We start from the raw sequence: 23,139 nt of genomic DNA, 5'->3' as shown, positions 1-23,139 counted from the left end.
TTGTAACCACACTTAACACCACCATTATTACTCTACTGTCTTCAGATTGCGTCCCTCCTGAACCCCTGGATATTTTGTCGAGAGTTATTTTAAGTTATTTTTGGAGGGGTAACATCCGGTTTCAAGTAAAATAGTAATTGAGTCTCCCTCCCAGTGTTGGCTTGAAGGCTTTGATCTCTCCTGTGCTTCAGTGTTAAATGGTTTCCTCAAAATTGCTGTGAACATGCAGCGACTGGCTGCTCTTTTATCAGCAGCCCGCTAACAGCACCTCCTTGCCGACCACTTTGAAGCCACAAACAACTTGCTCTGAAAAGAACAAAAAAGAGCAAAGGATGAGAAGCCCTGCATATATGTATATACTGCTTATATAAGTCTGTTTTTAAGAGGTGCTGGTGTTTGTTCTAGGTTAAAGGCAGGCACTCTGATGTTGAGTCGTTTGTGAAGGAGATGATACCGGTTGGACACTGTGTCAAGAACTTTAGGGATTTTCTTTCTTTTTCAAAGGAAAATAATTGTAGTATTTATGTTTCTGTGACAATAATTAACCAGTGTAATAGTCTTTAAATGTTCATTGAGAATTTGAAAGGGGGTGACTCAGCTTTCTTGTTGCAATTAGCAGAATTTGCATGCAGATACTTATCTTAACAAGGGGAGAAATTGAGATGGTTTGAAATGTTTTTGTGTGGGGCTTGTAATTGGCAGCAAGCTTATCAGAGTCAGATTGGCTACACTTGACCGCTCAAAGGAGCCTGAGCCAGAGACTGTGATCAACTGAATGGCTGTATGTGACCTGTACTAGACTTTTCCCATGCGCACTGCACTTTAATCCCCAGCTCTTCATACCAAATGCTGCACTTAACTGTGACCACACTGTGTGGGAAATTGTACTGTACGCAACCCTTTCTCATATGAAAAAAAAAAGCACAAAAATGACAAAATGACAGCAGTCAAGGACGAAATAGGCAAAGACCCAGACTTTGAAAGCCAATGCTGATAAATTGCTGGGTGTTTGACTTTGCAAGGCATACTGGATTATATTGATTTCCTTTCCTCTGTGTGTGTATGTGTTTGCGTGAGTGAGTGTGATAGCAAAAAACCAGGGGCAAGAAAATGCAATATTGTGTTTCATTAAAAAATCTATAGCATATCTCATTACAGCCACATGATTTTCTTTAGTATCAGGGTTAGTGGGGACGGGGTGGAGCTGGTGGGTGGCAAGATAAATGTGCTTTCCTGTCTCAGATGACTATCTCATCTGTTGTTGTTCATGGAGAAAGGAGGAACTCGACTCAATCTGCCCAGTATGTCGACTACTTCCTGGCCATGTTTGCCCACTGCTCACTGATTTTATGACCATATGGAATAACCCATCCATACAAGGCAGAGCTAACTAGAAACTTCTTCACCGAGTCTTGAGTAGATTTCGGTATTTGTAACATATTCGTGTCACAATACAATACATGGTGAGGTGCGCCATTTTCTTGTATACTGATATTCCACATCCTAGCTCATCAAGCAGTACTCTGAGCGTCCGAGTTTGAAATTTCTGCTCCCACATACTGTTTTATTTGAATGATGGTGTCAAAAGGAGATTTGTATTTCCCCTTTTCTCAAAGCTGGGGTTGCTAGTGTTGAAGTTAACTAGATCTTAGAAGTATCCAACTGAAAAATCCCATCCTGAAGTGCATTGCATCATTGTCATAGCTAATTGTGTCCAACTACCTCATGTCTCACTCACATGAAAGACAACTAGGGCTGGATATCATTGAAAATTTTGGCTACCTGTAGCTTGATTTCGATACAGATTCCTGAACTCTACTGATAGCAATTTTATAAAATCCATGTTAACAAAAAGTTAAAAATTGTTACAGATCGTGAAATTTGTGGTCATGGGAACTGGTGGCAGAGTGAGACCTCTTACTTTCTTACGTGCTAAAGAGCAGCTAGCTCGAGTTTGAGAATTTCAACAAATATAACAAACAATGCCTTTGAAACGCATTTCCTAGTTAAAGCTGAGTCATGTTGTGTGTTGTTGCCCAGCGGTGTCTTAAGTGCATAGTTTGTCTCAGCACCTGATGGTTTGCTAGAGAGCTCATTTTAAAGAGCATTTTGCTCACAAACAGCAGATAATGACATCTGCTGCCATAGTAAGATTTTTAGTCGGCTTTCTCCAACGAGCAGAAAAGGTTAGCCCAATTCTCAAATACTGACATTAAGTGATGGTTTTAACCTTTAGTCTGACTGCTCTGTGGGTACCCCTTTAGCCCAAGAAACATGCTGTTTCTGGCTATTTTACTTTCCAATTATTCACCGTGAGGCAGTGTTTTTGACGTTCTCTCACACTGTACCCACGCACCATCTCTAATCCAGCTCTCACTGCATGTGCGTCTGTGGTGCTGTCGTCTCAGCGGGCCAATCCTTCAACGAGAGCCCGTGGGGAGTCTGATAAGAGGGGGAATTTGAGCCTCAATCAGTGCTGGTTAATTATCACAACCAGGGGAGGTGAGAGAGGTTTTTCCGTCTACCCAGTCCCTCGTGGACCTCTGTCTTCCTCTCAGACACACTCATCTGTTGGAAGCTCTGTCTGGCATTCCACTCTTCCAGAGCTGTTTTCCCTGTTTTGGCTTGTGCATGTATTCATACTTAGTTACACTGAAAATAATAAAATATCCGAGCCAGTGTAATTTTTCCTTCCACAATGAGTGTAATTTTTCCACACAGTTTAGTGGTCCTTACTTTGTGTATTTTCTAATTTGTTAATTTACATGACTGTTAAAGTCTCCCACCATTAAGTGGGGTTTTCTACAGCTGTGGGTTAGTAATTGAACATTTTTCTTGAATCATTTTTTATTTTATGTTTTGCATTGTGTTGCATGCAGTATATAGATGATACCTTGCTTTTTGTAATGTGGAATGTTGTACCATTTTTCCTATTACTTAGTAGAACAAATGCATGGACACCCTTACGTTAAGGCAGTTTTAATTTGAAGTTGAGTAGTGACAGTAGCCTACAAAGCCCAATTACTAGGTGTCAGTAGGATCAAGTTTATTAAGACTTTTTTATTTTAAAGTCACTAAATTCATTATTAAGCAAACATTTTGATTATATGTATAACCTTTTTATGTGTAAAGCCACATCAGAGGAATTCAAATGTGCACATTTTGCAAACATTGGTTCCAAATGTAATCGCATAAACGTTAATGAAACATTTATGCCATGCTAATGACTGCAAAGCATGAATCTCTCAACAGTGAAGGGCCATTTCACTGCTTTTCAGATGAGCCATTTGTCTGCTCAACATTCAGGATACTTTTAGAAATGCATGCAGAGACATTTAAAAAAGCATTTATGATTTTGACTGACTAAGCTTAAATAAGAAAAGTGGTCCAATTCACCAAATACCCAAACAAGCCCTCTAATTGTAATCTCCTGTCATGGCTTTTGACCTAAAAAAAATTGTTTTGTCTAGACTTTGTAGGTCACTGCTCTCGTTTAGCCCAGTCCTTCAACTAACATTTATTTGTACAGTGCTTTAAAACCCTCGTATTGTCTTCCCATCTACTATATGATATGCAAACACTTGAAAACGGGTCAAAATTGACCCGAAGACAATAGGAGGGTTAAATGATCAATTTTTCAATTCGTTTAGCCAATAAAATGCATTAAACAATGACAAATGCCCATCTTAGGCTTTTAGAATTGAAAATGAGGCTCATTGCTTATTTTGTCTGAACAACAGTCAAAAAGAGCGTAGCGCTGAATATGTTTGGTTTCCACCCTCACAGTAACAGTTACAGTTTTGATTCTGGTACGTTGAACGTTGGTAGGGGCTGCAGCAAGAGTCCTGCGTCAGTGTGTGTGGTTATTGTGAAAGAGGGATCAGGTATATGTTAATTATTCTTTTTGTATTGTGTATTACCATAACTAAATAGTAAGAGCGCAATAAATGAAAGTTCCTGTTGTCTGCAATTTTACACATTGGTCATGGTTGTAAGTTGAATATTTTGCCGGACACTTGCACTCAATGCATTTGCTAATCCTATTAACCAGCAAATCATTTGTGTAGGATGTATCTGCATCTGATTTAAAGAGAGACTGACATTTGTATTAGAATAACATTTTCTGGCAGTATTCAATGAAACCAAAGCTGATGTTGTTGCAGTGACTCAGCCCCGCCTGTGACCCTGTCATGTTTTCTCCGGGCCTCCAGAGTTTTACAATGGCAGTGAGCAGACAGGATGACAGAGAACTGTGAGCTGAAAAAAATTGGATCCTTTCCTCTTTTAATCTGCCAGCTGAGTGGGTGCCAGCGCAGGACAGCCAGTGTGCGCTAGGCGCCCCAATCATTTTGTCCATCCCTTTATGGCTTGGCCTTAACCCCTCATTTCATCAACTGCTGTGGGGAACGCTGAGAATACCAGAATCAGCGGGTTGTGGTATCCCAGATCATAGCTATCTCCCTCAAGCATGTCAGCCATTGTTCCTGGCATCAACTGTTAAAAGAATACTTGAGCGGCCACACTAACTCAGACAAATATCTGTTACAAATTGAGAAAAAAGTGGAAAAAGAGATGCACTTTTCTGTTATCCAATCTCTCCTTTACTTCAGTTTGCCATTGTGACTCTTAACTTTCAGTTTGCCTTTAGTCTTTATCCTTCCAGCTGGTGTTTAGTTTTTTCTCAGATGTGTGAACCCCAACAGTTTTCAAGACTAATTTTAAAAGATGAATGTCATTCATAGCATCAAAAACACTAATATGTCTTAATGAATATGCCCTCTTTTGCCTTCTTTTCTGTTACCTGACAATGAAATCGGCCTCTCCACTCAAATCTTCACTCCTTTGATTCATTTTAAGTCAAGTGCTCAAGTGTCAGTTTTAACAAAATGAAAGGAAGTAAGCTAGTCACCTAAACTGCAACCACTCTATAATAGAATCCTTGAGGGGACCTCTGTACTTGTCCTTTGATTGGAAAAGGACACTTTTTCTTTTTGTCCCTAAATAGATACATACCTCAAATAAAACAAGTTAGCTGCAGCTCCTTCTCCTGTTCTTTTAAAGACACCTTCTCCCTCCACATTTGGTCTCAAGATCATTATTATTTCCCTGAGGTGTTTCATACTGACAGATGGGCTTCAGAAGGGAGATGAAGGATTCTGCAGAGAAAGACACAGAATCGAGGCAGAAAGATGAAAAAGCAGCGAGGGACAGTGTGGGAGAGAAGCAGAAACAGCTATTTCCATTAGTATCATTAAAGCGACCCTGATGCTGAGGGTGGAAGGACAAACAGTGGAGGGATGGAAATAACAGAGAGGCAGCAGCTCTGCGAATGAAGTGCTCAGGTTCATTACAAATTGCCAACCCCCCGCCTCTATCTTTACCTACGTGGAAGGTTTCCTTTCATCCTTGATGTGCTTTAATGATTTTGTACTCTCAGCTTGTTTTCTTGTAAAGGTCTTACAGCTCACAGATCCAGTGACACATTAGACAAAAGGAATTCAGAGCCAAGAGTGTGAAAATCGTATTTCCTACGTGATAATAAAAAATAATATCCATGTCACTCTTTAGCCTTTTAAAGTGTAATTATCATTTTCCAGTGGTTGTAAATGTCAAGTGTGTTTACTTTTCAAGATGTCCAGGATTTGCTTGTCCCTAAATCTAAGCCACAGAAGGGCCTCTGTTGTGAGTGGTCTGCTCTGCCTCAAGAGCGGCTCAATAAGGAGGGTAGTCAATATGGCTGCTCTCAGACGGTGGGTCAATGAGGGAGGAGGCTTCATGCTGAGCCAAGGGTAGAATAGGAGAGAACAGGGGGTCTTTGTGTGGAGAGCAGACCCTGACCCTCTCCTCTTTACTGACTTTTCTGGAATATTACATCTAGCACTGAGAGACTATGTTCTTTGCTGCAGGAATTGTAAACCGTGCTCGGGTCTGTACAGAAAAATTCATCCTTGTCATAGAATACATGTTGCACAAGTGAGTTATCCATTTTTCGCAGGTTTCTGTTTTGTGAAGACGTTATTTAAGTTCACACATACCTCACCTTGACAGTGAGCCCCCGTAACATCTCAAAATATGCTTTCAACGCTTGCTCAAGATGGGAAATACAGCACCAGCTCCATGTCTCCATTCTGTCTCTCATCTGAGAGCGAGGGAGAAACCGGGAGGGAGAGAACAGGCAGCATATCAGCCCACCACCATAAGCTGGGCTCCCAAACCTTTTATGACTGCTGAGCAAAGTGGATTTGGGACAGAGGTAACAGCCCATACTTATCAAGCAGACAACCTCATTTTCAAGCCCCTTGCTCTCCTCTCACTGGTTCTCTGGTCGCCCGGTGTGGCGGTTCCTATTTTTCAAAGACAAACGGGGGCTCCCACACTGCTGGGCCCGAATAGATTAGACTTCCCACACTGTAATGTGGTTTCTGACACCACCTTCCTTCTTAAACTCTGCAGCTGTGTTGTTAAAAGCCTGCAGTGTTTCAGTACTAATACATTCTGACATAGAAATGTGTGTGTGTTATGCATTGCAACTGTAAGAAACATTTAAGGGAAAATTAATTTTATTCTGGTGTACTTTGTGTTACTCCATAAAAGATTTGACAGCCGTCTGGTCCCATGCATATTATTAATGAATACATTACAAGACAAGAAAGTTTCTATGCAAGAGACAGAATTCCCCATTGTTGTAAAATTCATCTCATCTCCTTCCTTTTATTGTGTTCTGTTTCAGTGAGGCTTGGTTAGATTTTTTTCCTGTACTTTAATGATGTATGGGGAAAATATGCTCTGTTGAGCTTTCTGTCAATGAACACTTCAGAATACATCAAAGAATGCAGCTTCTTCTATAGGTGTTCATTAGAGGGTTTTTCCAAGCCTGCAACTCTCAACCTTGTTAGTTGCCAAAAGCAAACTTTTTCTTGACCTCACAATTAAAGCCTGTCTTAGGCCTGCCAAAACTGTTCTTTCCGATTTGAAGTTTCTCTACAAGCTACAAATAATGGAAATAAAAATACAAGGAGTGGAATACATAGAATGGTCAACAATTTGGAAGCTGTGGATCCCTTTTGGCATCTGATGGTTTTTCATCAAAATATTTGTTTAGCCTGCACTTTGGCCACTGCCCGTGGCATCATTGTTTTCCTTTCTTGCCTGTTGGCGAGTGTGTTTATCTGCAGTTTGACTGCTGGTATTGGTGGTGTTGAGATTTTTAGGGAAATGATCCCAGGTGGAGATATTGTGAAGTTGTTAAAAAGTGTTGTAAGTTTATTTCTCAAACCAGCCCCTTAGCTTGGCATCAACCCCACATCCCCCTGGCTTAGCCCCATCTCCAGTCCCTTCTTTTTCTCCTGCCCCTGCCCTGCTCTGCTGACTGTGGATGTTGTCTCTGCAACTGAAAGCAGATGGTTCGCCATTTTGTTCGACAGTAGAGCTGAAGCTAAGCCCCCCCCTACTGCTCCTTCGATAGGGATAAAAAGCTGCTGAAGGCGACTGTTTTGGCTCTGATAGGATGCTGCAGGACCTTCAAGCCCATTCAGTTTTCCCCTCAGATAGAGAGCGGCTGAAGATGGTCTTTTGACTGGAAAAGAGCCAGGCTCGAGCCTGGAAGCTCTGCCCAACCCACACACCCACTGTTCCAGCCGCGTACAGCAGAGATGATTAAGCATGCTATGGTGGCTCTGGTCTGCCGGACTGACAAATTCCCCCCACTGCTACTCCACTCTGGTCTCTCTCCATCTGTCATGTGCACCATCAGTAAAATACATTTGCTGGTGTTGTCACATTCTGCCCAATATGTACAGTAGGCTGCTCTGAATCCATCGATTTCCTGAAATCAGCTGCTTACGTCAGTCAAATTTAAAACCACTCACTTACTGCTAAGAGTTGAAATGTGTTGTACTAGCTTAGGTCATGGTACATTTTAATACTTCTGTTTATTCACTTGAACCTCACACCCACTTCTGCCTGAAGGGATTTTCAAAATAAAATATTGTATGTATGAGCACTTCCTGCCGTGCTGTCTTTGCATCAGCAGGTCTAGTTAAGTTTTGGCATCCTGAAAATATGCTTTACTTGCATCCAATCTGTAGCTGCACATTGCGTTCTCATTTGAAAGTTACCAGTTTAAACATGTAAAAATGACACTCGAACAGCTGTAAGAGGATATAAGTAAGCCGTCAACCAACAACAGAGATATGTTTCTAATTTTTTTGTCTATGGTGAAGGGACCGTACTTAATCAATCTTGTCTTGCTGCATCAGTTGAGTGGCTATGGTTCAATGCTGTCCATAAGGAGGGCACTTCTTTCTCTATTCTAGTTTTTAGTGTGAATAAGTGTGGAGACAATTGCACTGCATAGATGGAGTGCTGTGTTGTCTTACCTTTATTCCCTAATATGAAAGTGGAAAATATCTATTCCATTCAGCCATTTTCTGTAATTGTTTGTGCTTTCAAAAGAACTAAGTGCACTGAGGACAAGCAGCCATATTGCCACCGTAATGGACCACATATTACATTGCTTCTCTCTTTGGATCTCACACGAGGGACTTGGTGCCGCAAGGTAGAGAAATTACCTCCTAGTAGTTAAATAGCTGAACCATTGACATAGCATTTCTCTCCCTCTCTATCCCCCCCTCTCTCTCCTTTTCTGTCTTCCTCTTTCTGTCTCTTTCTGCACTCGCTCTCCCCTGGAGACTTGCCATTTCCTTGGAAGAGAGCAGGCATATTTTAAACTGCATTTAACATTCAGACACTTATTTCACTCCATTCGCTGCATTATTAAAATACCTTCATACCCTCTTAATTATTTTTCTAGCTCTCCCTCCATCCCTGCAGAACTGATAATTGGTGTTATTTATCTAAACAATACCACTGTGTGACTCTTAGGGTGGGAGCGCTTGAATAATGGATGAGGACAAATGCAAAGCAATTGCACTTACTCTGACTTTGGCACTATCCATGTCAGTGCGACGTTACCATTTATGCTCAAGGAAGGAAATGGCAGCCGCGTTCCAAAGTGTTTACTCCTTCACTGCACTCTCTACTTATAATAAAGCAAGACGTGATATTAACTTGCCAGAGAGGCTAGACTGGGTTAAATTTGTCAGTTCCTCTCGTCCAATTCCAGTGGGGCTTGTGGTTTCATAATGAAAAGCTTCTTGGAATCTCTGGGTTAGACTCCGGCACAGTGGCTGAAAAGATAGAATGAACAAAAAGATGTTTTGCTTTGGAAACATTTCATTGAGTGTTTGGGGCACTTGGACTCCTATAGCGTCCTTTCATTTTAGCCACCAGCACATTTCGTTTGAGTGACTCTTGAAACTTGCCATTGAAGTTAATGACGTCTGAGGAGATGCAATTTGGCAGTCACTTGTCATGTGGTTGAAGTCAAAAAGCAGCTACAGTAGTACTGTAGTCCAGGGTGATAGTATTTTACAGGCTCTCTGGAATCCTAAAAATAAGTAAAAACACAAATGTTTAACAGTAATTTGCTTGTCTGTTACAGCATTCACAAAGACTGTGCTCATGTTCAGTCATACGTCACAACAGGTCATGATGAAGCTTTTCAGATGATAGCATATGCAGCAAGCCTCAAATTTACACATCCACCAGTGATGTTAAGCAGGCACATGCTGGTATTGCAATAAAATCAATAATATCAGCATTGGCATCAGCTGCGGTGGCCATGAAACTGATCAGTCGTTTGACAGCAGCAAGAATCTCATTTGTTTTATTGCTTGTCGCTGCTCAGGCCTAAGTGGTCCCGTTCTAAACACAACATAGTGTCTGTGTAGAGCATCCAGCTAAGATCTGTGTTCTTCCCTCTCTCGTGTTACAGGTTCAGCAGCGCAGCCCTTCAGCCCCTTCTGGTTTACAGTGGAGCCCCAGGACACACTGGCCATTCGGGGGAACTCGGCACTGCTCAACTGCTCGGCCCACAGCGACGCAGCTACGACGGCACGCATAGAGTGGAAGAAAGACGGCACCTTCATGAGCCTAGTTTCAGACGAGAGACGACACGTACTTCCCGATGGCTCTCTGTTCTTCACCCACGTGGTCCACTCTAAGCACAATAAGCCTGATGAGGGAACCTATCAGTGTGTTGCCACTATCGATAACCTGGGATCCATTTCCAGCCGCACAGCCCGTCTCTCTGTAGCAGGTAAGGGCCGCCAGACTTATCAATCTAATTAATTGATAGATTTCTGTACTCCCTGAACACTGGTGTGTAAAATGCATAAAGCATAAATAACACATAGATTAAACAAATACCATTAAAAGAGCAATTGAACACCTCACAGTCTTTGTCACATATTCTCATTCTTACATTCAACATTTTTACATTTTCAATTTAACAATGCAAGACAAAGACTATTACGACTATTAAAGGATGTCTTTCTTTAACCATGAAATGTTTACTACTCCATGACTGTTCTTCAAATGCACAGCCACATGACATCTGTAGGTGTGGAAAGGTTCTTTAGTTGTTTTTCCGTGCTGATTGTTTTTTGTCCTTGAATTGCTGAGCCATTTGTACTTTCTTTTCTGTAAATTCCTTCACCTCGCTGGAGCCTGAATGCATTGCCCTACTGGATGAATGCTTGTATAAGGGTCTGTTTTTTTTTTCATTACTAGTCCTACAATGTGACCTTGTTCAGTTTGGGAACAGCAAGTGACGTGGGATTATTAGGTGTTTTGTGTCAAGTCGTGCCCCGAAATTCAATTTGCTGCTGGAGGAGCCACAGAATGCCGTTACTGTGTGCTTTCTGCTCAGCAGTGCTCTGCCAGATTTTAAGACGCTCGAGAGAGGCCTCTTGTTGACAATGGGATAGTACAGTATAAGCCTCTCAGATACTGAGTGCCTGTTTGAAGTCACTGTCTGAGTGTGATTCTGCTTCTTTTTATAGGCCTTTGAATTACAGGTTAATGGCGCAGTATATTACCTTTGGAGAGATAGTGAAGATTTTTCCTTCCTTCCTCAAAGAGTTCAATTGTCTAGCTGCATGTGCATTGTGATCTCTCAGGCACTCATTGTTTGACAAAACTGAAAAGTATACAGTAGGTACAAAGTGCTTCAGTAGCGAATGGCCAAAAAAAAGGTCTCTGTATTCATCTGCGGTACTTTAGACACCAGTGGTCCAGCTTTGATGAGAGTGCGTGAGAGATGGCACTTTATAAGGCTACAGTCTAGTATTTAAAGACATAATGAGACGCTTAGAATTTCAGTGAAGGTTTCTAGCATTTGAAAGACCCAGGAGATTACATATTAATTTGTTTCCTTGCTACAGCTGCCTCACGTATTGCTGATCCAGCGGCAATAGAAAAGGGAATATGTGCTTGATCTAATGTACAGATGATGTACTTTGTATTAACACATGCTTTTGCCATTTCCATTCTTCACACAAATTAATGTGATAGTAGTGATCATAGACCCCATTGTCACCATGGCAATTTTCCTGCCCTTAATCAAAAGCAGGTTCATTGCCAGTGTACACTACAGTAAATGAGTAAATGCTAGTCCATGTGCATATGTATGTGCATCTTCGACTCTTTTCAACCATAGCTGGACACGAGACAATGCATCCCAGCTTCATCAATACTTGTCACATCAATGTATAATGGGAGGAGACTTGTTGGTTCCTGTGCCAAGAAGAGTTCTGCTATCAGACAGCCTCACAGCCAGTGGGATCTGCCTGGGTCAACCATGATGGGATGTTAGATTCAATCAATTTCTACTTGAAGAGGGGAGCAGGTGAAATCCGTCAGCTGTTATAGACACAGACTCACACGCTGACACACTTTTCACATGGAAATTCACAGATGTGAAAGCTTTAACCATTGTGCGTATGCATACACACACACACACAAGTGTTGAACTCATTACGCTATTGCATTTATGGTTCTACATACACACGCATGCACAACCACTGATGTATCTCCAGCTGGCTGGCAGGTGGCCAATAAAAAAGGTTAATTGCAGTGTAGAGAGAGCAAGCCATTTAGACCGCCATCAGACCTAGGAACGATGGTGCAGGCGGGGGCGGAGTGGGCGTGACCTCTCAGATGTAATGACGGAATGAGTCACGGGTGGCTAGCGTGGCAGAGAGCATATCTGACAAATACCGAGGTAATATCAGGGATTGATTGCGAGGAGACGTGCGGCTCATTCTTCTCAAGGAAACACCTCCACTTCCACACATCATCATCATCAACATCAACAACAGCTACACCTCTTTGCCCTACCAGGCTCCTGCTCTCTCCTGGTGTTTATATATGCACACAACATTTTTAGAATCACTAATTCACGATTCAGTGAGTAGGAAAGGAGCAATGGCAACTATTTTGACAATCCATTACTCAATCTAGTGATTATTGTAGCAAAGCTGACATTAATTTGATGGTTCCAGGTTTTCAAATGTGAGACTTTTCTGGACTGCACATTATAGTAAATATAATGTCTTTGTGTTTGGACTGTTGGTCGGCCAAAACAAGACCTTTGAAGAGGTCACCTCTTTAACTGTTTAGTGTTTTCTGCTGTTTTATAAACAAACTGATTAATCCAGAAAATAATCAGCTATTGAATCCTTAGTTCACATAATCGTTAGTTGCAGCCCCAGACACCACTGTGACTGTAACTTGCTGGCACATTTGTGATTATTTTTTTACATAAACTTAATATGCAATTAAGTAGCAGAAAAGCTTATCATTAAAATATTAATGATAGAACAATCAATTATGAAAACGTAATCATTAGTGCTGTCCAGCGTCAAATTTCTCAAGATAGAATTATTTTTGAAATAATTGACTTTCCTTTACTATGCGGTCTAATGAGATTATTTTATTTTCATGCTTTGTGATCACACACTCTCACACACGCTATGTACTCCTGTAAAGCATTATTTAAATTAGACATTGTGGTTGTTAGGACATTTATTATTTTCCATATTGCCAAGCTTTGAAGTCACCTCATGTGCACATGGTAACATCTCTCTTTGCCTTGTGTTCCCTCTTTTCTCTTGCTTTGTCATACATTCTGCCTGTGTGTGTTTTAGCCTGTGTGTGCACAGTCAGATACTGGGGAACCACAAGCAGACGAAGAAAAAAGGGGGGGGGGGGGGTCTAGTGGGGCCCAATCTTATGTATTCACTTTGAGTCTCTGTAAGAGAAAAGGAGGGGGAGAAAAATTATAGGGCAGCGAGCGAGCAAGCGGAATACAGCAGTGATAGCCAGGACACAGAGCGAGACGCGAGTAATGAGAAATCCCATCTTAACTGTCTGCCGTTCTCCCACACACCCGTCCCTCCTCCCACCGGCACGCTTTGAACTCTTAAAGAATTGCTTGAGGTGAGCCCCACCTCACTACCACTTAACATGGAAACCCCCAAATGAGAAAATGGAGAATTCATTTCGCCCCTTTCTCCCTCACTCCTCTGTCTTGCAGTCCCTTTGTTTTGTTTCGTTCCCGACCTCTCCATATGTAGCTGAGACAATTAAAATAGATCAGCGTTTTGTTTTAGTTTTTCTCTTTCCGCCCTATCAGCTCCTCTCTGTTTTTCTTGTGTTTTTCTCTCTCTTCCTCTCTCACCTATAGGCTATTGTGGTATATAAAGATAACCAAAGCCACTTATCACTTTGCTTTGATATCACTTTTCACTGAAATCTAATTTCTTCCTCCCCACAGTTGTAGAAATTATAAACTGAACACCAGCACTCTTGATGTGTCATGTGTGTCGCCTCATATTTAAGCATGCTCATCCTTTGATAGAGTTGGACGCCCTTTGAAGGATTTAGGGGCGTTGGCAGATTCTTTAATCCCTTTTTTGATGTATTTTAATCTGTTTTTTTTTTTGAGGGGGGGTTTGTATCCCCAAGGACATGACAGCTTGAAAATGTGAAAAAGGATGATTGCGTCACTATTGCATGGATAGCCCTTTGTGATATTGTCGGAGGCACTTTATAGGACATACAGTTGATTAATTAAGTTGACATCTTTGTATAATGTGAATAATCAGCTATGTTTTGACAACATAAAATGGATGTCAACAAACGTGGATGAAGACATTTAGTGGGGATAAAGCATCAGAACGGTCCACATGCACTGAGGTTGCCATGGTTAGCAAGATTTTCTGTAAATGCTGCTTTATGTGTGGCTCTTTTAGCATGACTGCACATTCAGCCTCACTAATTGGATTCTTCTTTTAGTGACTGAGATGAAGGAAATGGAAATGCTGCAAGAGAACCTAAACGTGAATGCATAAGTAGTCTGACATGCCCTACACAGTTATCATTTGCAGTCTAAGTGTATAATTGGATATTATTTGAATGCAAAAACTTTTACATTTAAATAATTTGGAACAGTGATATTATTTAAGCACTAGCAGTCACTCTTAGGTCCTTCTGAGGAAGACTGATGAGGCTTGCATCGCTCTTCTTTGCCTTGACAAACTCATACATAAACAATGCGTGGCGTGTGTCATATGTTTTGCTCATTTAATCTGTGCGATATATTCTACCTTCATGGACCTTCAAGATGCAGCTCATCATTAGCAGTTTTTTGTTAGGATTGAGTCAGGAGGTCATGTTGTTCATTGTGCTGTTGAATTGTCTTGTATTATATTACAGGGTGTTTCTAATGTTTATTCCATCTTACCTGTGTCATGTCCCTACTTCGTGACCATAGCTATATATAGTCACATGCACTGACACACTTTATCTCCTGGTTTGTCGGATTAGAAAGAGTATTCCAGTCTGCTGCTCATATAGTTGACCAGAACCAGCAATCTTGGGATTCCTTTAATAGCCAGTTGAAATTTAAGTTTAAGAGTATTTCGAATGATAGTATCATGATTGGGTATGAAAGGGGCATCCTTGAAAGGCTCAGTCGTTCACAAGCAAGGGTGGAGCGAGGTTCACCACTTTGTGAAACATATGATTCATATAGCTGTATAAACACTCCGTCTTCAGATTTTCTACCTTAACCTGAAATCCAAAAACAACCAGTTTACTTTGTGCACCAAGTCCATGTCACCTTGTTTAAGTGTACTAAGCTCACTCTGATTAAAACACACATGCAGAGATAAGGGCAAACAAAAAAACTGTTCTCAAAGGCTGATCTAGTTCTGACTACATACTACATACATACAACATACTACGTAGACAGAGCCCAATCAGATGATGTTGAACCACTCACTGAATGGTGCATTTATCCAGCATGCCTTGTTCAATGTATCTTCTCACAATACCCAAAGAACACTACAGCTAGTACTGCTACTAATACTGCACTCTTTCATTTCTCACTCTTTCTCCTCTGAGTTGCCCTCTTTATCCTTTCTTTCACTTAATCAACCTCCTGTCCTTTCTTTTTGCCTTCTTTACTACCACCCTCAGCCCTCCACTTTCTCTTTATTATCCTTTCAGCCATCAGACTATCTCCTGTCCCAACACTCCCACTGGCACACACACATGCACACACAATTACACTCTCCCATTTTGCAGTTCCACAGTGGTTGCATCCAAGTCATAAAGCGCCAAAATGGCAAACAAACAGTAATAAATCTCAAAAACAACAAAAAAACATGTCCTTCATTCTCCAAGGAACCCCTAGAAAGAAACACATCAACCATGTCTTTGTTTTCCTCTTAGAAATTAAATCTTTTGTTTGTGTGTGCATGTGACTCTTGACAAAGTCTATAACATGCTGGCAAAATGTAAAAAACAAATCTTTTCCCATCACTTTTCACTTTCCATCTAGAATAGACATTTTACGCATCCCAAAAAAACTTGCACAAAACCCCGTCTTCACTTTAATCTGGAAACTCCTCTCACTTGTTGTTGCAGTTTGGATGGAGTAAATATGTTTTAAAATGATGACATATGTCTCCTTAAACACAGTGTGATGCTGTGGAATAATGTTGCCATACTGTATTTTTAATGCTATGCAGCCTGTCACACAATACAGGTGTCTCTGATCTTCATTTATATTGAAGCTGTCAAGACAGCCTCATGAGGGTAAAATAGTGATTTGATCAACCATCCCACTGCAGCATCACAGTCGTTATTACCCGACTTGGGTGACAGGTCCCACTTATCAGCTGTGAAGAAATCACTGCATTATACTTTATTATACTTTATCAGTTGTGTGCCAACTGAAACAACCAAGAAATGGCTACGTTGTGATAAAACCACACAATATAAGTGAGGTAGGAGATGACTGAATGGGGGTTTAACTTGCTGAGACCGAGTTGAGTAACCAAGCTGTCTGGCCCACAGGCTGTAATAATTGATTTGTTGTTTGCCAGTTAAAACTAGAAAAAGGAAACCTTCCATTTATAAGGCTGCCGTTTCATTGTGGACAGAGAACTTTTCAAAAATAACACCAACATGCCAGCATAGATTCTTGGTAGCATCCAGATGTAAACCGAGTTTTTAGATGTAGGCCCTAGTCCACACGTCTATGGGTATTTTTTTTTTTAAGCCGAGTTTTTCCTCCTTCCCTCTCAAAAAAAGAAGAAAAATCCCAATCCACACAAACACTTTTTTTTTTTTTAAATGTCTATATCCATATGAAAACGCAAACCGACAATTGAAACGCTGTCAAGAGCATGCCAAACCAATAGGTGGTAACATGATCCTAACCCTTAAGCCATGCCGCCCAATCAGAAGCCTGGAAAAAAAGCTCTCACTGGTAGGTTACCTGCTACTACAGTTTTGACCAGGTCTTGTCCAAAAGCAAGGTGTGTTCATCACAGGCAGTAGTCTGGCTGCTAATTGCCTTACATGAACAGAGAACAGGCATTTTTCCCTGCCTACAAGTCAACACTCCAAACAGAGTTTCTAAATATCTTTACCTTGGAAAGAGTTTTCCCAAAGGTCTGTTTTCAGTGACCTAAATCTGTGTTTGTGTTTGGACAAAAGGCCAAAACACATAGAAACAGCTATGTTTGAAAAACAAAACATGTGTACGTGTAAGCTGTACAATATGCACCTTAGTGCAGACATTGCCGTAGCCAAGCCCATGTCAGTGTGCACATTTCCAGGTCCAGGTGCTTCCCTTATGACCAATTATGTGTTGCTTTGCTGCTGAGTGCCGGGTCGTTGCCATGACGAATGGCTCTGACCCGGAAGCAGGGTCAGGGTCACAATGGTGTTCCATTACTCTGATTTCCACCCGTCTCTGGCACATGTGAGGAAGGATGGAAGCGACAAGATGGGAGAGGCTGTAGGTGAAGCAGAGGGGAGAGACTGTTGCAAACTTGCATTTTTTACTGAGGTGCATTAATCATATGCTGGGCTGAAAAATGAAAACATTCAGCTACCCTTGGAGCACAAGAAATGAAAAAGAAAAAAACACCTAAATGCTGTTAATAAAGATAAAAAACCCAGTGCATTTTTGAGCTGTTATAGCCCGCCGCAGAGATGAGACTGTAAAGGAGACAGGACCAGGTCTCGCCAACACAACAGCTGAGGAAATATGATGTAGGAAATCTTGGTTGTGGATGGAGCTGTAGAGGAAGATCCATCTCTTTTTCTCTTAGGAGGATAGCAGCAGGAAAGAAGTGTCGGTAGGGAGTCTGTTGGGCTGGAGGTAGATGACAGCCTCCATTTTACCTGTATTCACTGACTGATTAGGTCCTCTGGGTAGGTGTAGAGGCTGATAGAGACAGCCCTATCTCTACTCTCCAGACACCTCAGTGCCTGCTGTGTGTGTTTATGTGTGTGCGTGCGTGGGAATGTATATCCACATGTCGAACTGTCTTTGTATGTTTCTAGAATTCCTCTACGGTATATGACACGTCATTTTTCAACATGAGCTCTATTCTCATCGGAAATTAAAAGTTGTTAATGAGTGCAAGCTTCAACATTGGCGGTTAGTTTTTAAATTTGTGCCTTTGTTGCCCTTACAACACTGAGCGAGTGATATTTGGCATGAAACAGGGTTACAACCCATGTTTGACTATTAATATCAGTCTATGTGTAAACAACAATGTCTTCATTAAAATCATGAAAATCATGATTTGATGCACATGTGCAGGTTTTTTTTCCTTTTTTTTCCCTCTTATTTTCTCCTGTAGATGGGCTCTGCAGTGTTGTTTTTACATTAGAAATTCATGGTGGACGATGTGTAACTTCATAGTATTTAATATCTTTATTTGGTCACCATGTTAAAGGTTAATGTAAAAATTGTCCCCTACACTCATGTGCAATTATCTTTTCCTATAGTAATAGCTAAATTTATGGCCCCGAGTGGCAGAAATAGCCAATTTTTGCCCTGTAAGACCAAAGACAAGCCATATCATACCCGCATGTAACTTATTGATATACCTGCTTAGTGTATGGAGACAGGAAATTTCCCAATAAATTAATTATTTAAAGATTCCCTCCATCCACGTATAAAGCCATACGATAACATGGTCAAATGTGTGTCTGATATGGTTTTTGCAGAAAAAAAATCTAAATTTCGCACCTACTCCTTCTTGCTCATTAAAAATGTAGAATATATGAATATGCAAATATTTTTTTACTCAACACGTTTAACTGCTGGATACAAGATGTCACCTGCTTAAATGTAAACTCCATTCTCTGTGTTTGTGCACTAGAGGCTTCAGGTGTCCGCATCACACTTGTTTATACTGAAAATTGGACCAGGATTCACTCCAACACTATTTGTCACAAATTGTGCTTGTGGGCCCGCCTCTTAAAATCAAATCTTTATTGAACACAGAGAAAATTTACTCTTTTCAATAATGAATGTGAAAACAGCCTTCCAGTGTCAAACACTGCGCATACATCATCCTGCTCCCTGAAGCTCAAACATTCAACTGCAGGAACAAGAAGAAAAACACAATTTTGAGTGGAGGGGCACTTAAACACTGTTACATGTAATGCAAACACATCTTCAGAGGTTTTCTTTTGTAACTGTGCCTCTGCCAGATTATGTGCTACTGCCCAACAACTGTTTGGAAAAGCTCCAAATACCTGGGGACATTTTCTTCACTACAGTGGAGCTGCATTTAGATTTTCAAATTAAAGTGTACTGTCCAATTGAACTTAGACCATTTTCATCCTGTTTTTGCACTCTACTTTGGCTGGTGCAATCACTGTGCTCTAATGAGAGTGATAATTGACTGTTGGAGTCAGCAGATTAAGATAAACTCTTTGTGCTTAATGACTTCCCCAACTCGCTCTCCTTGTCTGTTTTCGAGCTCACAGCTCCCCATCCTGCTCCTTAACTCCCCCACTACTGGAACTTTATCCACAACCGTACACAGTGCATCTCCAAAGATATGTGAGGCGTCCGTACACCACTGATGATTTTTCACTGCTGATGGCGTACACAGCCTCTGAGATTTCCCTTAAACGCTCTCATTTTCGGTTCAGACCGAAGGATTGAATCATGGTGGTGAGAATGAGACTGCTAGCATGCCATGTTAATCAGCTTGCCTTGCTTCCATCTACTCTTAAATATCTACTTGTACGTGAGTAGCATAATTTTGGGGTCTCATGCAATTTTGAATTGCCCCCATAACGTGACCCAATTTCCCCTTGGGCATCAGTAAAGTATTTCTGAACAGCTACATATGTGGGATTTACTTTTAATGTATGTCAAAGCCTCCTGAGACTGAACTTAATGCCAGATGTCACTAAAACGATGCAGTAAATTTGACGTTTTTTCAAATGTGGTGTTATAAGTACGTCAATCGAGTGGGATGAACAATCAGGACATAACATCAAGCCTGCATGGTGTTGGATCCAGCAAGTCAAAATTAGGAACCATGCACACATGCATCATCTGCAACTCGAAATACTTCACAATCAAGCCATGAGCAATTCACTGCTACACAACTGAACCTGAATTCTTCCATAATCTTTCCTATAGGGCCCGGAGCACAATTGCATGGTAATGATGCTTCTGTTCTTCTATTTTGGCAGGGAACTACTACATGACTGCTACATGAGTAGCTCTGCATTAAACAGAACATAAGGTTAGAACCAGTGACCTGAAGGGGAGTAGTTTCCACTGCAGCATGTAGCTCTTACCAAACAGGTTACTTTTACCATTTCCATTTAATTCTGTTCTGAGTTTGTGGGATGGTTGGATTTGTGTGTAAGCAGTGTATTGTTCTTGAATGTCAAAAATCACGTAAAAGGAACAATTTTACAGCAGCGTTTGTAATTCTTGTTTTTTTGTCTTCCTTTATTGTATGCTTGCAGTTGTTAAACCAGACGCAGTTCATATTGTCAGACATACAAGCCTCCATCCCCAAAGTCAGAGTGCAGAGGGGAATTCAGCAGATGGTGCACTGAATGCAGTGTACTAATGTTGCACCAAACAACAGGACAAAATACTGCAAAAATTGTTGCTCTTAGTGGATTCTCCTTCCATGCAAGCAGCAACTGCCTCAGCTCTGCAGTAAGACAGATGACTGTACACTTCCTAAAACCAGTTGGACAGAATAGACTATGCCAAATCGTAGAAAAAAAGAAAAAAGAAATTTCTGCATGGCTTGCATTGTGTTTTGTTTTGTTTTTACCTTAAAGATAGTATAAAGAGGAATTGCTTATTTATCTTTATGATGTCATTTTTAAAAAACTGTACCCTAGAGAATTCTATAAATGTTAAATAATACCAAAGAGAGAATATACACCATTTTTTGAGTTCTGTGTCAAAGTCTGACAACTTATGTTGAGAAATTACGTGGTAGCTGGGAGAGTAAAATATTCCTAGGAAGTATTCCACGGGAAAACGTCTTAAAGGACGTTTTTTTTAATTCCACAAGCCAAGGTGTATTACTCAGTCCTACCCTGAGGGTATGAGGTATATGTACTCCTCATGTAGACCTCTCAGGGTGGATGTGCATGGCAAAGTTCACACTTGAGTCAAAAAATAGCTGCTTTGTGCAGGGAATTTTACCACCTGGCGGGTGTCTCATTCAAAGCACTGAAAGGTTTGTGCAGTGGACAATCCATCGCTCTTACAGTTTCTCTCAATCTGCATGAAAAAAGGGCCAGACTGCACTTTAGAGCATTTTGTTTATCCCCCCCCCCCATTGACATTCACGGTCCATGTTTGCGGTTCTACAGATAGAGATACCTTCGCAGTTAGGGACCAGTGTGCTCATCCACATCGCTCTTTCATCTCCCAATGCCCGTCCGAGTGAGCATGCATGAGGCAGTTTGGGGTTTTCATATTAAAACGTCCCATGTTTCAAAGGTAAATTGGGCTTCATAGAGCTTTTGAACACTGAAAGAGAGTTGACTCTCACGTTTTTTTGATGGCTCCCCATGCCTTGGGGAAATCTTTTTAAAGCACCTCTGTATTCATCAGACACACACAGGGTGGGTAGAAGAAGTGAGGCCGAAAGTTTTAATTCCAGATTGTCACAGTCCAGCTAGTCTTGATATTCAAGGCCACTATTCTTGACACCTGTTCTTTGAAAAGATTTACAGAGAATAGCTTGAGCATGATGCCCTTTGCCTTTAAATGTTGACAAGCGTATCATATTTTTTGTGGGATACCCTTTGAAATGTGGTCTATTTTGTGAGTAAAATGTGTGACTCCAGGGTGACAGACAAGGGATTTGATTTTGCTACTTAAGATGTAAATAAAATATGTTTTAAATGCATATTTTACTCTACTTGGCTAGTGCTGAGTATGCAGAAATATGGAGCATGTATGAGCGTTTCATTGCATATTCTGCACTGAAAGAATGCCTCGCCTTGGGCACAGATGGAGTGTACTGAAGAAACCAAAGTGTGAAGTGCTCAGTTGGTGAGCATCTTGGTTTCTTATGGTTCAGAGACCAACCTTATTTATGGGTTGAATTTTTTTGCACCATCTGAGCAGGTTTCCATGAGCATTGATGGTATTATTATGGCAGTGAAGAGGCGGGGCTTTAACTGAAAGGGGCACGCTCAGCGTGTGAGAGGTGACACCTTGAAAAGCATTTCTCTGTGCTTCCGCTCAATTCATATCCACTGCTCTCTCTTCCAGCTGACTGGTTCTGACAATCTCCAACATGCTACTTATGCTGGTGGAAAAATAGGTTCCCCTTTTCCCATAATTATGTTAAATGAATTGATACTCTGTACTCTGGAAAACAAATGGATGTTATCATCCACATATTGCTCGACAATCCTTAATGGAAATTTGCATTTGCATTTATTTTGTTGCTTTTAACCAAAGACAGACAGCATTCCTCACTCTGTGTCACTCAGAGCTAACGTGAGGGGAAAATGGGTTTTAAGGGTGCAGGATAGATGAGTGTTGCTTGCCAAGTATTTCTTAGCGCTCTGCAGAGTGACAGAGATGAAAATAAAAGCTGGGAATGAATGGGGCACCGTGCGTGTTCTTCATCTGGAATAAAGAGTGTTTGGGGGAGCTGTTGGAGCCTGTTCAGGCCTGCCTGCGCACAGAGTCTTAATGTGCAGGGGCATGACGTGTGTGATGTAGGCAAGACTTCTGTGAGCAAGTGCCATGTATAAAAAAGGTGAGTGATAAACAAGGAAGATGGAAAGCACGAAAGCGATATATCGTTTCAGTGAGCTGTTCGACTGTGTGGGGAATGCAAAGAAACTATCAAAAGTGCTCATGAGAGTGTGTGTGGGGATCCTCTTTTGATTGAGCTGTCCTGAACTCTGTGTGTACAGTAAAAGCCCTGGGGAGGGTGTTCAGACTTCTCATGTCCACACCATGCAGCGCAGTCACACTTTTCAATTGGTGGCTACAAACTGTGGAGGTGTCAAATTCAGGATTCTGTGTGTGAGTGAGTGCCCACTCACACGGTGCATGGTTTTAGGGTGACGTGAAGGCATTTGACTCGCTGAATTGAGTCTGATGAGGCTCTGTGGAGGATTAAAACAAAGGACTTGCAGTGTTTGAGTAGAGGCTCCCTGCTGTTAGTGTTGATGTTTGGTAATATGGAATTGCCTTTTGTACAACTGACTGCATCCTGCACTGCAACATGCTGCAACATCATAAAGTAAAGCTTTAATGACCCTTAGGGGCAATTCGGGTTCCAGACAACAGTCAATATTCGTGAATACAAAAAAATTACAACGCTGACGAAAAACAGCAATCAGTAAAGTAAATACAAAATAATCACAAGTAAGTGGTGAAATAGAATAGAATAGAATAGAATAAGC

At 41.1% G+C, this 23,139-nt stretch overlaps 1 protein-coding gene across 8 annotated transcripts in view; it reads left to right on the top strand.

Annotated features, from left to right (window-relative positions):
- neo1a (neogenin 1a) overlaps nucleotides 1-23,139 on the top strand; it is a 152,997-nt gene that overhangs the window by 42,906 nt on the left and 86,952 nt on the right. For all 8 annotated transcript variants that reach the window (XM_041935118.1, XM_041935142.1, XM_041935100.1 and 5 more), the window contains exon 2: nucleotides 9,836-10,159. In XM_041935118.1, coding sequence (XP_041791052.1) covers nucleotides 9,836-10,159 — 324 coding nt within the window. The remainder of the gene's footprint in view (nucleotides 1-9,835; nucleotides 10,160-23,139) is intronic.

The sequence above is a fragment of the Chelmon rostratus genome, chromosome 1 (genome assembly GCF_017976325.1).
Source record: "Chelmon rostratus isolate fCheRos1 chromosome 1, fCheRos1.pri, whole genome shotgun sequence".
NCBI lineage: Eukaryota > Metazoa > Chordata > Actinopteri > Chaetodontiformes > Chaetodontidae > Chelmon > Chelmon rostratus.
The sequence above is the reverse complement of the archived record's forward strand: the minus strand, read 5'-3'. Positions and strand labels throughout refer to the sequence as shown.